The sequence below is a fragment of the Corvus kubaryi genome, unplaced genomic scaffold, assembly GCF_017639235.1.
Source record: "Corvus kubaryi isolate FWS band 111438036 unplaced genomic scaffold, C.kubaryi_AGA036_p1.0 37398, whole genome shotgun sequence".
In the NCBI taxonomy this organism is placed as follows: domain Eukaryota; kingdom Metazoa; phylum Chordata; class Aves; order Passeriformes; family Corvidae; genus Corvus; species Corvus kubaryi.
This window is the reverse complement of record NW_024581137.1, coordinates 33414268-33433684: the sequence shown is the minus strand read 5'-3', so window position 1 is coordinate 33433684 and position 19417 is coordinate 33414268. Positions and strand designations below refer to the sequence as shown.

Here is a 19417-nt window from a genome sequence, read left to right as displayed (position 1 = left end):
TTTGTGGAATATGAAAAGTGCTTTTGGAAATGTGATTTAAAGAAGAATGAAGTAACACTTTGTTCATGGATTTTCAAAGGGGAAATGAAGTTGAGTTTGATTTTTTGACGAAATTATCTTCTGGGGTATTTTTTGATAATGGCCACCATCTTTGGAATTTCCCATTTTCTTAGGTACTATTGGATTTGTTTGCTGTACAATCACTGAATTGTCAAGTGTGTATTTTTGTATAATCTTGTATAAATTATTTAAACTAATGCAGAAATAAAAGTTTACATCAAGATCATCTTGCCACATCTAGGAACATATAACAGAACCTCTTGTAACCTTGCCGTACCTCAGTCGGCATTGTTTTCAGGTGTTTGGATATTGCATGCATGTTAGGGGATTTGCAGGTATTTAAAAACTTCTTGGAGGAAGGGTGTTCTCAAAGGCCAGCTTTAGCCCAAACATTTTGTCTTCTGCTTCAGACAGAAGCTCCTGCTTTGAACAATCCCATATGGAGTGTGTTCTCCATCTCCATGAGTATGGATGGCGGGTTGGGAGGGTCATCTCCTGATGCTGGTCAGTCCTAGGGGGACATGTTGTCCAGCAGGGTAGTGAGTACTCTGGGCCTAATCAAGAATGTCTGATCCCTCTGAAGTTGCTTCAGGCTCATGAACTAAAAGTCACAGAGACATTTAAGTGCTTTTCTGGATTGGGTCCAAAACGGTTAGTGCTCTGCAGGGCCGAGAACTTAAATTAGTCTTATTAGTGACTAAATTAGTAGATTAGTGATCATGAAATACAAAGCTTCTAATTTTAACTGCAACACAATCATAATAGAAAGATACACTATGGTTTGGGGTTTATTTATGCTTGTGATTTTTCCATTATTACCGTACAATTTCCAGATAATTCAATCTTCTGCTTTCATTGGGAATTTGAGGTAATAGAAAACAGTGGAATGGAAAGGTTAGTTTTGATGTATGAAGAGTGCTAGAAAGCCCAATAATGTGGTGGGGTTATTTTTGATAATGAGCTATTCTATTGGTAAAGCAAATTAGTGCAACCATGTATTTTTGCCCTGCTGTGAGAGCGATTATGTAGCATATCTATTAGGAAACATAAAAAATATTTTTGACAGATGGTATGGCTTTGAATTAGGATTTATGAAGATTATTGTATGTCTGGTGTCCAGGACACCTGGGATTATTACATTGATGTAAGAAACAACAACAACAAAAATTACATTTCTGGTAATCGCTGCAGTGTTTTGTATCTCCCTACTGTTACCTTAAGAAGCGGCTCATGTGTATTTGATCTTGCACTTCTGGATAATCTGACATGCGCTCTTTAGCCAACAGATGTCAGCAGATTTAATGGGGGAAAACTGGACCAGTAAGTGTATTAAAATAAACTACCAAAAATGAGAACCATCTTTAGATTGTAAATTAGGATTTTTGTCTTGCTGTGTCTTCTTTTTTTTTTTCCTTTTGTTTTTCCTTATAGTCCTACTTCTCCCTCAAATACTTAATAGCTATTGCCTTCTATATAAGGAGCTTGTTACACGTTTTCTAGGGCAAGAGAGAATCCCCCAAGGGATTGCTTAATCCATAATTATCTAATTTATATGTTGTTGTTATAGCCACTCTTAATTATATACCTTGCTGTGATTCTTATCATCTTAGGACTTAGTTTCCTTTATGAATTGTAATAGTTCTGTTATGATTCTTGTGCCCTTTCTTTTCATAATTTTCTGTTAAAAGCTTAGAACACAGCAGATAGAAAGTCCATGGTTCCTGAAGTAAATTTAAAATTTTCTATGATTTTATGCATATAGAAACAGGTGTGCACCATTTTGGGCAAGTATCTAAATAAATTACGAAAAATATTTTTATGTCTGAATTGGCATTGCCTCATAAAAGTCATCCTTTATACAGCTGCTGTATAAGGATTCTGAATGGATATAAATAACAGTTTCCTAGATATCTCGTTAGGGGACATATGAGTTAATTGAAAAGGCAGAAATACTATGAGATACAAAATATCAAGGAAGAGATAATGAGAGGTGAGAATCCATAGAGTAGGGGAAAAATAACTTAATTTTTTTTTACCCTTCTAGTGAAATTAACAAGTATTGCTGAAGTTGGTAGACTTTTAAGATACCCTTTAGAGCAGATCAGCTGATACAATTCCAGGGCATGAATAATATTACTGTTATCTTGTTTTCCTTTTTTTTTTTTAAATTAAAATTAATTGCTTCTGTCAGACCTATTATTGACTGTTTTTTCCTCAGGTTTGTCTGTCTGTATTATTTTTACAAGTTACTGGAAAAGGAGTTGCTACTGATCATGTCTCTGTTCACTTATTAACCCTTGGTTTATGGTTCAGGGGGTCCCATATTCAAAATTGCAAGAAGGGTGTTCTGGGGTAGATTTGTTGCATCAGTTTAATTTCCCTACATTTACTTTAGAAAAAGTGGTTTATATTTCAAAATTATTGTGATCACATTATTTGTGATTAATTTGCTCTCTTTTGACAAAATCCCATATCTATCAAAAATGTTGTTGCTTAACTTGGCTTCTTTGGGTTTTTTTAAAGCTTTCTTAAGGTAGAATTCTAGTCATGGCCTGGTTAGCCTAATTGCTTGTCATATGTCATATTAACTCTAAGATCTTCTTTTTTGTATATAAAACCCTTAAAGCATGTTGGTCCATATTTTCTCTCTTCTTAATTACGTATGTAAGCAATAATCACTTAATGAAATTATCCACTCTTAGAGGGACTGGAATAAGATTGTCTGCAGCAAGTCATCAAGCTCTTCTCTGAATGCTGGTACCATTAGAAGAAAGATCTTATATTTTACTCAACTGTCATGCATGATCATAAGCTGTAAGAAGTGCAGTTTTAACATTACCTTTAAAGAAGGATGACTCATGTTCAGCCTTGGCAGCTGCAATGGACATCAGCTTTCTTAGCTTCCTTCATCCTTTGCGTGTATAGTAAATAGCTGGGACTTCTTTGGGGAGTCCATGTGCAGCCACAGATGGAAAGTGCATATGAAGTAGAGCTGCCATGTGATAAGAAAGGCACATGATATGGTTGTGATCTTACTGAGAACTAAGGTAAATAGCCCATTCAGCTAAAAACCAAATCAAATATTGCATAGTACACCTATTACATGTTACAACTATTATTGTGCAATAATATATTTACTTTGTAAAGCTTCATTATATCTTAATGTTCATATTGCTATCTCTTTGATAATTTACCAAAATATTTAAGAGGTCTTTTCATTCTAGGAAGATCTCCAGAACATGTAGACCAGTGGGCTTCTGTTTGCCCTTAACAATTGGACAACTCAGGGGGAAGGGTAGGGTTTGTATGCACATTATGCATAAATATATTAGGTATACGTACATACACATGCAAAATTTAAGCAACATGATTATCCGCGAGAAAGTCTGCTCCTCATGTCGTAAAGGATTAGTTGCAGTGGCCTCACAAACAACATTTTATAAACTGCAATTTGTGCAAGCTGTTGAGCAAGGCTCAACCAGTAAGACCCGAGGGTGCTTCTCAAGACTATCACCTTGTAGGGTTTTTCTCAATTCTAAAGTGAATAATTGGACTTGTTGTCTGTGTAACATAACACACAGCTGGGGTTAGTTCAGATACTTAGCAATCACAGTAGCATCATTAATAGTACGTCCATTGTAATTTTTTTAAAAGGAAAGCATTATATTTTTAGATATAGGGAACTTGAATGGAAATTGAGAGATGTGAATTGACGTGGTTGTCACCAACTTCCTCTCTGAACTTAGGAAACAGTTAATTTTAAAAAATGTAATGCAGTGCTGTCTTACACTTTTCTGTAGCACTTTGCAAGTGTGAAGTACTGTTAAACTCTTTGTTTAACTTCAGCTGAGATTTCAGTACAAGAACTGCGGAAGTTCTAACAGACCTCTAAGGTGGGACATGAATGTTCTGTCTGGCCAGCAAATACATGTAAAAACAACGAGTGGATTGGAGCATCCCCCTCTCCCACAGCCTGCCTGTGGAGTCCAGAGTCAGTGCCGCAGTCAGATTGCACAATTTGTGAGGTTTGAGCAACAGAAGACAAAATGACATCCTGTAGGAAAAGAATGACACACAGGCATGGTATATTTTCATAATTCAGTGCCTATAAACAGAAAAGTATGTACCCACATGTAAAAAGTTAATAAAATAGTATAGTTGGCCTGGTTTGCAGCCTCTTCATGTGAAGAACCAGGCTTTAGTAAAGGGATGTATACACCAAATGGTGATCAAGGCACGTGTATGCAGAAGCACACTTTGCATACCTTCCTATTTAGTTTGGGCAGAAACTCGCTATATGTTTGATTTAATTACTTTGCTTATTCAGTTACATTGATTGGTTATTTGTAGCAAGAGATGCTCAAACTAGATGCTCAGACGTTCCCATCACATTTTTTAGCCTTTCTCTAATTTTGGGATCTTCTGACTAGCTTAATCCCAGATAAAACTCCTGATTATCCTGTATCTCTTGCCCAAATACATAATAAAAGCCAGTAATGCTGGTTCAGTTTGCTGCTGTCAACAAATTGATCAGTCAGTCATCCTGCCTCTAGGAGAAACCCTTCTGGGCTTTCCAAATATTAAAATTGATCTAAAATGCAATGTAGATCATACATCACTCAATGAGACTGTGTGCAAATATGGTACAGTGATATTTACAACATGATGTATTAGCATAAAATGGTGGGTGAAAGACTGTAGTGTAGGGCAGCTCGTTAACAATTACTCAAAACACCAAGTAAGGAAAACAGCAATGTCTTTAGCTTAGTTGCACTGCCACTTTCAGAGGGAAAAGAAGAACCAAACACAAAACTCACCACAAATGACTGGGGGCAGTCCAGGGATTTGATTTATGGCACAGTTCAGTGTCACACAGCTCCTGTTCTTTTTGTGAAAGACTGTGCACTGGGAAGCACATATTCAAATTTTGTTCTAAAGCACTTTTTAAAAATACAAAATAAAATGTAAGTTATTTGTTTACAATTTTCTTTTCTTCCACAGTACTAAAATTTTTAAGAATGCATTTCTAGAGTTGTAATGTGATTAGCAGTCCTGCTAGATAAAAACAGATCTATCTTAAAAAAAGAAAAATGTACCCTTCTTCTTTTTCATTGTGATCCAATTATTTTCCATCCATAGAGAACAAGGAAGGTTAAAGAGGCCACCTTATTTAAAAGAGGTGGACCAGTATTAATTTATTTTTATTTAATTAATTAATTATTTTGCCTTTTGCTGCTTAAAGAGTCATGACACTTTTATTCCTGAATCGGAAAATCCTGATCAGTAGGTGCTGAGAGCAACTCAGTTTTGTTGCTGTTTGTAGACTGAAGCTTTTACAAACTCTGGCTCCTGGTAACCTGTTTACTGAAGGTGGTGTTGACAAGTGCTCCAGCTACAGACTGTTTATGGAGGAAATTAAAATCAAATATCCATCCTTCCTTTCTCTTACTGACCCAAATCTCTGCGGAGAGAGCAGGTGGAAAGTTGTGTGAGATGACACTTGCTTAATTCACTTTTTTTGGCATTAAAATACTTTAAGTTTGTAAACATGACATATTGCTAGTCTTGCCACATGCTTGGAATTTAAGCAGCATGATAAAAACCTCAGAACATATCACTTAGTACAGCAATTTTTATTCATGCATCTGTGTGAGAATCCATTTAAGATCCAGGGGTTTAGTTATTTAACAAAACTCTTGAAAGCATGGCTGAGGATGTTGTTCCCAGGTATTGCTGAAAGAAGATTCACCTGAGTTCAGACTAGTAATTCTTTTCTCTTCACTCTGTTTATCTTCTTTTCTGAAAACCAAATCCAAGATAATTTCCTTTTCCTTTCCTCTTACAGAAATTGTTACCCCTCTTTTTCCTCTCATTGATATTGACATTCTAGGGAGATATTTCATTGATGTTGCTGACTCCCTCAGTTACTCAAGGAGAGATTTCCTTTTCTTCTTAAAAAAACCCAAAACCGACAACAAAACAACCTTCTGATCTACGCAATTTTAGTTGCTCTAATTTGCTGAAGAATGTATTGGTTTAATTTTTGTGTGAAACTATGTTTGCTAAATATTTTCTTACTGTTTTTTTATGTTAATTTGTCAAAGTTTTTTTTTTTTTTTTTTTTTTTTGGTAGACAGCTTTCTTTTGCATTCAAATCCTTGGATTTTCATACACTTAGTACAATAATGAGAGAATGCAGTCTTAGCCCTCTTTTTAGACATTCTGCTCCATGGGCATTTACCATCTCAGAGAAGCTGTCATCTTTTTCCTACCATAGCAGGTTACCCTGTTGGAGCTTCTACAATAGCTGGGGAACAAGAGGTAGAGAGACATAAATGCAGAGACCCAGTTTGTCTAAGCTTCTGCTGTTCAGGAGATCAACGTCCCAAAAGTCTTTAGGATATATTTTGCTTGAAGCAGTAGAGAAAATACCACATCTTCTTGTCACTAACTACATCGACCTAATGTAGCTGCTAAATTAAAACAGAATATTTAAATACTGGTTTTTAGTTTTAAATTTTTTTAAATTATGCAATTAAAGTTTTGTATTAAATTAATTTCTTAGTATATTCTCTGTCTATATTGAATGTCAGTTATCTGAGTTTTGCATTACATCATGAATGAAAATAGCAGCAAAATAAATGAAAATACTTTGTGCTTCTGGATGGTACTGAAGTTACAAAACAAATCCATTATCAGCATTTATCAGACTTGCCTGTTCATTTTGTAATATATTATCTTGTCCTTCTCTTCTGATTTGTGGCTGTGGAATGTGGTGCTGGATGTCTAGAGCTGTGTGCATTTTCAATTACAGTTCTTCTGGCTTGCAGTTCACTTACTATAGTAATTTTCATTAACTTTTTAATCTTCCAGCATACCTGCTACAGAAGGAAAGGAAAAAAAATCTGGCCTAGTTAGTACCATTTCCTGGCAGTGGCAGAAGCACAACGTGCTAAATATTGTTCATGTTGCTTATTATGTTGAGATCTTTGCTATGAATAGCTTGCATAGTACTTTGAAGGAACAGAGGAGCTAGATAAACTGTTCCTTGTTGAACCCACACCCCTTTCTTTCTTCTAAGATAATTTTTATTACAATATTCATGTTACAGAGGGGACTGTTGTCCAAAATTCACCTGTAACGATGGTGCCCTAAAACTCAGGGGCCTCCAGAGAGGAACAGGGAGGCAGCAAGGAAAGGAACCCTGCTATTGAGAAGGCATAAGTGTTGATACAGGTCTTCAATTATCAGACCCAAAAGTGATGAAATTGGTTGGGATAAAAGGAAAGATAAGAGCATAATTACTTTTGTTAATGGTGGGAAATTAAGACTTAAAATTTTTAATAAAGCTTTAGAACATTTTCTGCTTCCTTTTTGTTTCTGTTTTCTTTTAGGTTTGCAGTCTTCTTTTCATGTTGCATCTTATGCCAGTTTGTTCACAATGTTATAGTTTCTCATTATAGATGCCCACATTTGAGATGTTTTGGTTCTCTTTCTTCAAACTATTACTGAATGAAATAAATAATAGGAGTTAGGAATAAGAAATAAAAAATCACTGTACAATTTTGGTTATATTGAATTCAATATATTTGCTAAATTTATCACTAATGCCCCTCAAAATATTTCCTGTGACATATTGTTATTATAGGGGATTGAGTGAAAACAGAACCTTCATCTTGTACTGCTCTGAATTTGCACAGTTGGTAACGAAGAAAATCATCTTTTTTCTTCTAGGATGACAAAATGAGGTAGTGGGTTTAGACACTAGATATGAAGTCTTTTGTGGTATTTAAGGATACTTTTCCAGGTAGAATTACATTCTGTAAGTGTCTCATAAATAAAACTCATGGGCATCTCTAGTACTTACTAGGACAGTTAAGGTAACACACGTTAACCATGGAACATTCGGAGTATCCAGAGTTCAAATGGCAACCTTGCAGTTCTTCCCCTCTGCAGAGATTAACAGTTTTATGGCTGTTTGAGAGGGCAAGAATCACATAGTAATTACAGCAAGTTTACACTAAAGAATTGTTCTGGTAATTACACTTTCCTAATTGCTTTAATGCCAATAAGGATCCAGAAGTGTACATCACTGTTGATACTGAAAGTGTGGTTTAGTGAATATTCCCCAGCTGTTCTTTGCAGGCCAAGATACTCCGTGAGGAGCTTTGCTGTAATAAAGAAAATCTATAGAATGTCAGAACCTCTTTTCATTGTTTCTTTAGAATTTCTTTTCTTTAAGATTTCAGTGGCATTAACCTGACCTTGATTTCCTTCTAGTTAAGAAACAGCTGAAAAGCATGCTATAGAGGAGAAAGAAAAATACCTAAAATGTATGTCACAAATTAGTAAAAATATTCTTAAACTCTTATTTATAAAATTGGTTCTGTTTTACTCTGAAGAGCAATATTGATAAACTTGTAGCAGGAGCTCTTTAAGAAAGACAAATTACTTCTGTATTACAAAATGAGAGTCATAAGAAGCTTGGAAACAAGAGCCTAAAGCAAATGGGAAAGCTGATTTCCACTGAGAACCATTCTTGCTTTTAAAAGCCTCTCCAAGGACTCAACCCGAAGCTTTCAGCCTGTAGGTCTGCCCTGCTGCAACCCCTGACAGCACCAATCTTTGGCCACTGTTACAATCCCAGACACTGCATTTCTGCTAATAAAGCAAGCAAGCAACCAGAAGAAATTTGGATATAGCAAAAAGCTACTGCAAGGTCTTCAGCAATTCTTCTTACATCTAATTTTGCTCTCCCAGCTAGGAATAACTTTTTTCTTGAGTGTCTGGAGGGGAGGGCTGACTAAAATTTCAAGTGAACCTTGAAAGAATAGCAGCTCTCATTATTCACATGTGGTTTTCTGAACCATCTCAGGCATCTGTATTGTGCTTGTCCAGGTGGGTTTGTTTCCTTATTACAGTTCTGTAAGGACGTAGGTCACATACTTACTGGTGTGTTGGGGTGGTTTTTTGTTAATGTTTTGGGTCGGGGGTTTTTTGGTACTTGGAAATTATCATGTTGTGCACTTTGCCCACCGCCAGCAGGGTTTTACTGACCTTTGTTTGGACATCAGAAGGAATTTTGGACATCAGAAGGAACTTTCTCACAGAAAGGGTTGTTAAAATTGGAATGGACTGCCCAGGGACTTCATGGAGTCACCATCCCTGGAGGTGTTTAAGGAAAGCCTGGCCATGGCACTCAGTGCCATGCTCTGGTTGAGAAGGTGGTGTTTGGCCATAGGTTGGACTTGATGATCTCAGAGGTCTTTCCCAGCCTAATTGATTCTGTGATTCTCTTCCCCTAGCTTAAATGTTTGAATACAAACCTTGTGAGTAATTTTTCTTTCCCCCTCTGTTCATCTTTGCCATTACCATTTTTATTTGAAAAGAGAGTTGTTGTCATCAATGGGGGTACTCATTCCAGAATTCCTACAAATTTTCTGAGGAGGTCCAGTGAATATCCTAAAGTATCAACCAACACATTGGAGGAACAATCCCATATGACAACTTCCATTTCCAGGTACATCAGTAATTACTACATAGATACCTTATGATGCACTGTTTCCTGTGATACCACAAACTTGCCTGAAACACAGATAATTCTTTGCCACCAGTAGCATAGCAGGTGTCTGTTGTAAGTATTATATTGCTGGATATTTACTAAATATTCTGAAAGTGCAGACTGAAGATACTGTTTGTTTCTCAAGGCTGTTTTTTAAAGAAAAATAGATCTGTTTCTGGAAAAAAAACCTTTTTTTACAGAAAGCGTAAATTTTTTTAAATGAATAACTTTTGATAGAAAACCTTGTTCAAGGGTTTGGATTATAATAATGCTGGCACTAATCTTTGATTCTCCTTCAGAGCACTGTAAATCCAGCTTCTCAGTACATTGGAAAATGTGCATTTTTTCTTCCTTACGAGACTCTTGGCAAACTTTATGGGAAATACAAAGACATGCATCCAATTAGACGTTTTTTAAAAACAGCTGAGAAACATCTTTTTTAAGAAGAGAAAAAAGGAATCATTTACTTTAGAGGATAGTTTTATACTTGGTTAGTTTCAAAATAATATATTGTTTTCAGAGCACAATTAGTATCTGGTGGCCAGCTACTATATATATTTACATAGTGTTTCTTTTATCCCTGTTCTTTTGGATTGCAAACCAAGAATGTAGAAGACACCTTGCTTATTTGAATTAAATTTTATTGCCATACCTTATGTAATTTTTACTGATTTTTTGACTCCTTGGTGTATGGTGAAATGTAAATCAGTGATCTTCTCGGTCCATTCAATTAATATTTCTCATAACAGGATTGTGTGTCATAGCATTTGGCAGTGCTTAGTTTAGCTAATGTCCAGATAATATGCTCTGAATGGATTGTATTCTGGATAAATAAGTTAGGCATTTAAGTAGAAACCAGTGTGACTAATGTGCAATATCAAATTCTCTAGGACTTGCAGTTCTATATATGCTTGAAGAATGCATGCATAAAGCATAAGCCATTTCCTAACCTTGACCTCGGTTGCATCACATCATTTTGTGCTGGTGTTTGCATTGGAAGCAGTGTGGGTGACCTCGGCACCGATGGGTGACTGGTGTTCCCTACCAGAGTGTCCAGTTCTTCACCACATTCCCTGGAAGCCTGCTGGGGAGGCTGGCTTCAGCAAGGCCTTTTCACTCATGTGGGTTCTCCAGCACAGGAACAAAATGCATCTTAGCCCATGTAAAGGGTATCTTCTTGTTTTGGAAGCACAAAAACTTGTCTGGTTTGATAGGGTCTTGCACAGGAGGCCAACATCTAAATATCACTGCAGGAATGCTCAGAAGCAGCCCTGCATAGCAAAGGGCAGTGACTGCTTGTGATGACTGCACTAGGCAGAACTGGAAAATTACTTCTTGCTACCTGAATTCTTCAGGACAGGAACGTTTTTCTTCATATAGATAAATAAAATGGGACTTGTTATAAATTAAAAAGAGAATGCAAGCTTTTTAAGATAATTAAAAATAACTGTTTTCATGGGAGAGACAGTAGTGGATTAAATGTGAAACTGAAATAGAAAATCTAGACTCCTTTTCCCTTTCTGTTGTAAACTGATCTTGTCATATTAGGCCCACGACCTCCTCATGAGGGGTTGAGTAAACTGAGATCCAAAGATTATTGGATTTAAGATCAAATTATGGCATTTGTTAAACTGACCTGACATTTTGCTTTGTTTCTGACTTACCTGTACTATGTTTATCTCAACCATTTTGGGCTTTCTTTGTGATACTCTTTTGACTATTCAAATAGTATCATAACCTGTTAAGACTATTAAGAGCCTCACTAGCAGTATGCAGGGACTGAGTTTAGTAAAATGATGCTTTCACAGTAAAATAATTCTGATGTAATTCATCCTTCCTTACTGCAGTCTTGCTTTCAGATATGGAGTGGGACTTGGGAGTAAGCAAAGCTGGTCCTTGCTGTGTCACTGTCAGTACATGGTATCTGCTGTGTACAGAAGGGGTTTTAATTTCTGGGTCTGCCCATTTAGCACCATTCTAACAAATGTAAGGTTTATGGAGGAAAAAAGATTCAAGATGCTTTGTTCTTGCTCTGACTTGTTTTTCCCTCTTTGAAGTTAGTTTTGCCACGTGATGGTCTAATTTGCATTGTAAATTGTGTTCACCCAGCTTGGGGGACAATTAAGATATAAACAGGTATTCATAAAAGTATAATTTGCCAATCAAAATAAACATTAGATTCTAGGGATTTCTGATTATCATCTGAATGACTGGAATAGGACAGTGAGTGAGGGATCATTTTTCCCTGAAATCTGGAAGGGGAGCGAGGCAGAAAGGTCTTAGAAGATCTAGTTTAATTGATTCCTAGATGTAACCCTGGTTTTCATCTGGGGTTTTCTGGCCCCCTTCAGAATATGGGAACGATGTAATACAAGCAAGTACCAGCACCTCAGTAAATGATCCACAAGTTATTTCTTTCAAGAGGGAATGTAATAAATTTGTGCAGAGTAGAAATTAAGAGAAATTTTTAAGTTTACAGCAGCAATGAATTTAGGGACTCACCTGAAGTGCTGTGGCGCGTTCTTTCAGATAAATATTAACATAAATAAATGTTCTGATTGTTTGGCAGTGTGCTTAGCAAGATAATATGTCTATACCAGAAGATGTCTATGATTTTTGTTCTGATGCATACCTTGGGCCCTGGCAAGAAGGAAGACTTCTCTCAAAGTGTTATCAATGAGCAGCCATAGAAGCTAATACCTCTTGGAGATAACTATATCTTATCTTGGAGATAACTATATTGATTAGAAAATAAAAGTACAAGAGGTTTTGGGGTTTTTTCTGAACTTACAGTACTATTGGCCATGTTTTTTTGCTCACAGCTTATAAAGTTAGAGTAGGAGAACTATGCAGGCTATCTTCCTGACTTCTCTGCCAGCTTTCCTATTTTCTCTGTCCTCTATAGATACCAGAATCAGTAAGGAAACCCTTACTGAAGAAAAGAAATCTTCTCTATTAGCTCTTGCCTCTGCTGCTGCATGTAGCTTTCTGAAGAGCTGTTAACCACATCTGAAAATGGAGAACTGAGAAAAGGAAAGCCAGGGAAAATAAAGAAATACCTGTAAACTGTCGCTGTAGGAACTGTGTAGTAACAGACATTCCAGTATTACAGTAGCATGGAGAGTATTGCTCCTCTTTTACATTGGATCATAACCAGGAAGGTTAGTAGCTGTATGTAGCAGTCATTTCTTTTAATGAACTTCTTAACCTTCAGAAATTTTACATTATTATCCTGTGACATGATAGTAACAGATCTTGGGAAGTTTATCTTAAGCCTTAAGTTTCAAATCATTGTGAGCATGAACAAAAGCTTCCAAGTGAGGTCCATTTGAGAGCATGCAGCACCACTAACCCTTGTGTCCCAGCAGGCTGTGGAGGAGCACGCGTCCACTGCCACTCAAGGCAAGTGCTGGCAGTGACACAGGCTGGCAAGATTATTTGTGTCATTGTTGACTCATTGTTGGCAGGTTAATAGAAGGTTTAACACTGGTTTATCTGCCCTACCAGATGAAATGTTGGGTTGTGTAAGGAATGACTAGTACTCAGGTCATGTTCAAGTCAAAGCCAGTCCTTTCTTTGGGAAGAAAATGGAGTTTCTTTTTGCCTGGCTAAATACTCCAGGCAAGAAGACAAAGCACCACTCCACCACCCATACTGCTCTTCTGTCAGACAGCAACGCCCTCAGGTTCTCTGGAACAGCCATGATCTGTGACATTCAACTTCAGCACAGGTCAGATCTTGAGCAGCACAACACCCCTAAAAATCATGGATGCAAGCAACCTCCATATGACTGGATCCATTTCACTCTTATGATCAGGTGAATACCAAGTTAGTGTTTAAAGCTTTCAGTGCACTGCCTTCCCTAATAGCTGTGTAAGCTTTGGATTTTTCTGGCTGCATGTTGAGTGGGGGGGGGGTTGAAAAGAAGAAGTCAGGACTTCATCAAAGTCAGACATTCCTGTCTGTGTTCACGGCTCTGACATGACTTGTTAGGCACTTTCGAACACATTATTGAATATTTCTGTATGTGTCAAAGTAGAAATCCTCATAACAAACATCTTGCTCCTAGAGATCACAGAATCATTGAGTGGTTTGGGTTGGAAGGGACCTTAAAGATCATCTAGTTACAACTCCCCTGCCATGGGCAGGGACACCTTCCACTAGACCAGGTTGCTCAGAGCCTGTTATCGGGAGCATCATTATGGGTGCCTAATGTGAGAGGTATCAGTTTGCATAGGATCTTATTGCTATAAATAGTAAAACAAATTATATTTGATTTCTAGAGGCAGAGTAAATAGTCTTTTCTTTGTTCTTAAAATGGTAAAGGTTTCAGGATAAACACTTAGTAAGGTCATATTGGTAGGTCAGGATCAAAGCTTGCAAGCCTATTGGGTCCAACATTATTCTCTAAATTGTGTTGACTACTTCTGTATGGCAAGTTTTTTTATTTCCTTGTTGGTTTTGGTTCTTGGGTTGTTGGTGGTTTTTTTAAGTTTTAACTGTGTTTTTCTATAAAGGACATGTTTGGCACTGCATATATTTCCCTATATAATAGAACTTACCAGCCAGTCATGCAATTCTATTTCACACTGGAAAGCAACATCATTAATCCTTTGAAATAACTGGGATAGGAGCGTTCTTAATGGTGAAAGTCATGCCTTTCTTGGACAACTTCTGGAAAGTCATAGGGGGAACAAAAGATGGAGCTTCATCAGTTTATGAAAGGAATTATATGAAGTAATTTCCCCTAAACAAGACTGAACATAATGACAAAAAGTCCCACAAGCCTTATGGGTTTCATAAATGCAGAGTAATGTTGGGTAGCCTGCCTGAGTTCAAGAAGCGTTTAGACAACACTCTCAGGCACATGGCGTGACTCTTGGGGTGTTCTGTGCAGGGCCAGGAGTTGGACTCAATGATTCTAATTTCCCTTCCAATTCAGCTTATTTATTCTGTGATTCTGTGATCTCAGTAATCATTACAAAAAGTGTTATTTTTGTTTTAGCCTTAATTCTGGTCAGCCGGAGCCAAAGAATTATATCAACATGTACTAAGAACTGCTATTTTAGATCTACCTAAACTGAACTCTGAAACTGCTTTTATTTATTTGTTTGTTTGTTTTGTTTCCCTTTACTAGTAGGTCCTTGTGGTTCTAAGTGCAAAGCCATAGCTGCCTGATTTGTAGTGTGCAAATTTCTGTTCTTCTGTTCTCTTTAGATAAATACAGGGCACCAGTCACAGTTGACTGTATCAAGAACAGAGGTGGGAAATCAAAGGAGTCAGACTTTGGAAAGCAGCCCTTTCATGTCAGACCTCCTGAGCGACGTCCCCTTTGCCCTCGCACCACATGTGTTAGCAGTGCAGGGCACCCACAGTGACGTTCCTGACCGACTGCTCACCTACGACATCAATGATAATTTATCAAGATTTTGGTATGACTTTACACTTGAAAATTCAGTGCTTTGTGATCCATAATATTTTCTTTATTTCTTGTGCCTCTGTCAAGGAACAAGTCTTAAAGGGAAGATAAAGACTTACTTTAATTGACTTAATATTTTGGGGGCCTGCCACTGGTATATCAAATGGATTATTATTCACAACTGTGATATATTTCTTAGCTTTAAGTGAACTATAACTTAGTATGTTAAATATTCCATTTATTTCCAAAGAAATCAAGCAAAAGTGTTTCAGCCTCAGTAGGAGACTGGCTGCTGGTATCTACTTCCCATAGGTAGGCTGCAGACACAAACATTTCATGACTTTAAGAGGAAGTCTATGTCTCAACTGTTTTGTTATTTCAATTTGTTACAAAACACATAGATCCTGTTACTCATATTAAGATCACCTCTTGATTTTGTACAGATAGAAACCAATATTAACACTAAAGCAATGCTGCTCTGCTCTGCACTACTGGACAGGCAGCTTTTCAGTGAAACCAAGTTTTAAAACTCAGAGTTAATTACAAGCCCTTAAGTAATCATTAAGACTGAACAGAATTGGTTAAACTTTCCAATTTCAAAGTAAAAATCAGTTGCTTCCTTCCCTTTTCCAGTAGATGGTATTTTGTCCATCTCGTTTTGTGCCTGCCTGGAGATGTTGTCCCCGCCTGCCTGTTGGCTGCTGTTTGTTCTCATTTCCACATGTGTTCCTGATTTATATACAGATCAGCTTTTCCATTTTAACCTCTTTGCCCCCTGAAGAAGGAAATCTCAGGACACGTACTTTTAATGGTCACACCCTTCTTTTTTTAATTTGTGTGCCAGAGGTACAGATGGCAATGTTTAACAACAGGAAAACATAACATTGTTTCTTATCCAACTAAATTAAACTGCTAAATACCTAAACATGCGTTCTCACAGACCACTGTGTCCCCACTCACAAGCTTTGAGCATGTTTTTACCGACTAAGACCAGGGCTGCTGTTCCACCAGCAACAGCTCTCTGATGTCACATCATGATTTTTGATGAATAATGATCTGTGGCACACACTTGCTTTCTCTCTTGGGGTACAATATATATATTGTGCTAAATGTTAGTGGATATTTTCCTGTATTTTTTACACTCTGTGGCAGCTTAAGGTACATATATTTTCAGATTTGGATTGTCTTACAGTATTTGATACAAATACTGTAAAATGATGAAGAAATTACATTGTGAATATGTCTTAGGTTGTTAAATTTTCATGGTTTAGATTTTTTTAAATGTGCGTATTTAATATTTTTGACAGCTGTGTTCTTAAATGTTTTGAAGTTATTGTTTCAAGGGGAGTATTTGTGCTGCACTCCAATAAAAAGAAGCTAAGTAATAATGAGTTATTTTTATGTGTGAGAGTTATTACATGGTTTCACCTGTATTGTTTACTACAGCTCTGACCATTCAGCTTTCATGGGAACTTGAACTTGGAAATTCAGTTTGAAAATCTTTTCAGTGTCATTTAAAAATTGGTGTCCTTCTAATAAAATATATCACACTCTCATCTGATGGATTCTGTGTGCTGTGTTGGTGACTTGCAGTGGTTTAGGTAGCATCCATGACACTGCTTGGAGAATAGTATGGCTGGGAGCTGGGAAGTACTCAGGCCTCCTAGAAGGAAGAATTAGTTTTATGAAGTTGTTCAGAACTGTTTTGTTTTCTGAGTTTTTTACTTAACACATACCCAAAAGCACTAAAATAATTTTAGTGATTATTTTATATGCAACAGTTAAAAATTTGATCAGTCCACAAATAGGGTGTTTCCATTCAAGTTGTCCATTTTGACTCTGAAATGTTTCTGCAACTCAGCTGGTCTAGAAGCAGAGCTGTAAAGCACTGTTGAAGACCAAACAAACTCACAATACTGGTTATTTCTTTGCTAGCTGACTTGGCATGTAATTTTTTGCATTCATTTTTTGCCTAAAGTTAGACGATTTATCTAAAATAATTACATCTTGTCAGATTTGAAATCTGTTGCACTCACAGCTGTCCTTTCAAAAGGAAAGGAGCAGCAAAGGAGAGTAGGGAGGAGGTTGTATTCACTATGATGAGAAATGTGGACAGTAGGTTTAAACATTTGGCCTTCATCCCTAATCACCCCCTGTAAAGTGTGAAATTTACACCCAGCAAAATACCACTAATGAGCAAGAGTACTGGGAATGTGTCTCCTGACTGTCCTCTCTTTAGTACAAGCTGGGGCTCAAACCTCTCCCTTGCTTGAGATCGTCCCTAAAATTGGATTAATGCCTTATGCCACGTGTTCAAAGGTAAATCAAAGAACCACTGCATCCAAAGCAGCCTGACAGAAGGCTGACTGGGAGATAGTTCCTACAGACAACTCCCTAGTGACAAACTCAGAAATGGAACCAGACAATGCCATGTCCAGCAGGTCAGTCAAGGCAGTGGTTACAGATCCAGTTTCTGCTGTTTTCTGTAAAGTGTGATCCAAACCATGATACGACAGTCAGCAAATATATACACACAATGATACGACAGTCAGCAAATATATACACTTGTGTGGTCACAGAGGAGAGGGTCTCACCCTAAAACACCTAAGGGGAAAATGTAAAGAGCATATTCACCACAGCAATTACAGTATCTCAAAATAACACACAGCTTATTGCATTTTTAGCTGGAGAACCTGTTATGTTCACAAAAGCACTAAAGAAGCCTCCTGGGCAAGATGAGCGGGTTGTTCTGAACAACAGCATAAAACTGGAGCTTGAGAAACTGCCCTCCTCCCCACAACCACCCTTTTGTTATGACACGATAGTTCATCTTGCTTTAGGTTTTCTCTGCTCAGCCTGGTAAGGAGAGGAACCAGAAGTGCAGCTCCTAGGGGTAATTCCTTCCCTTCCTGAGTAACTGCGACTCTTCTGCTGATGACAGGGCAATTCCAGATGAACCAGATTTCTTTCTGAAGCCAGAGACTGTACAACAACAAAGAGGCAGAATATCCTCCTTAAATTCCAAAGGTAGACTCCTGTTTGGTGCTGTAGGAAGACAAAGGTTTAGTAAACCAAGCTGAGTTCATTCAGCCTACCCTGCTGTGCTGCAACTTTTCATCAACATTAAGCTTGGCTTTCTGTAATGAGCTCATGAAGTTAGAAAGCATGTGTGTTAGGCCTGACTTCTTCCCATCAATATTTCAAATTCTTTAAATTAAGAAAAAAATTTTAACTCCTTGTATCTTCCATCGAAGCCATGCTTTTTCTTTACCAGTAGATATTTATGTATTTTCAATCTCCTAGAGAACTGCTACCTCTTTCTTTTCAATGTCCTTCTGAGAAATGAATTCCCACAGACCTTTTCTGACCTGCCCAAATCACAGCCATGGAAACTGAATGAAGTGCAGATGGTAAGAATATGATGACACTATCACACTGGTGATCTGAATCAGGACATAAGTCAGTATCATGTCCCATAGTCTTTTTTTGTGTACATGTAGCAGACAGCACAATAGTGTCTAATGCCTCTGTACTTTAACATAAGTAATGGGAGAGTAACAGTGGATCACATACTCATTTGAACATTTTGGAACAGATACTTCTCTTTAGTCTGCAGCCTTCCATGCAGTATTCTTTCTAAATTGTGTTTTACTCCAAAAAACAGTCAGTCAATATTCAATTAAAGTTTACTTTCTGATACAGTTTCAGAGTAGCACAAAGAGCTTTGTTGTATCAGTGTTTTCTCCCTTCTGCAGAAGCAAAAGTCTGTCTGTATGGTTCATAAAATAAACCAGAAGTTGTAAAGCTTTCAGCAGGTTATGATGAGATGTTGAAGAAGCCTTTTTTTGAGTCTGTAGCAAAGGAGAGTATCGAGTGATGGAAGTGGAAGTTATGGTGACCCCAGAAGGGTGCAGCAGCTGTAGACCAGAGACAAGAGAGGGCTTAGTTCTGCCAGCCAATTCAATTCACTTTTCCTTGCTGCAAAGATGAAATAAACTCTTGAGATCAAAGATCTAATTTACAAGGCTGTCCTCTCAAGTCAGTTGACACATGTACTTCAATAACAGAACATGAAAGAAACTGCTCACAAGCAAACAAACAAAAAAAAAAAAGATGAGCCTTGATTATAAACATCCTTCATCCAACTGTTTGTGGCTATCAGCATTATGGTTAGAGTAGCCTCTCACATCCAAACGTTCATGTAAGTGTTCTGGGAGGTCAGCTTTGAGCATCCATCTAAATCTCACTGGAAAAGAAGCAGATGGGCTCAGAAATAAAGCCCCAAGTGAAATAGTCCATCACAGAGAGACAGGAATTACTTATTTAAAGCAACTGATGCTAGTAGAACTTTAGTCTGACCACTGTGTCAGCCTTTT

The 19417-nt window shown here is 37.4% G+C and overlaps 1 protein-coding gene across 2 annotated transcripts in view; it reads left to right on the top strand.

Annotated features, from left to right (window-relative positions):
• The window catches only part of UMAD1 (UBAP1-MVB12-associated (UMA) domain containing 1), a 78971-nt gene extending 62376 nt beyond the window's left edge, over positions 1 to 16595 (top strand). For both annotated transcript variants that reach the window (XM_042043149.1, XM_042043148.1), the window contains exon 4: positions 14840 to 16595. In XM_042043149.1, the coding sequence (XP_041899083.1) occupies positions 14840 to 15097 (258 nt within the window). In that variant the 3' untranslated portion in view covers positions 15098 to 16595. The remainder of the gene's footprint in view (positions 1 to 14839) is intronic.
• Positions 16596 to 19417: the final 2822 nt, after the last annotated feature.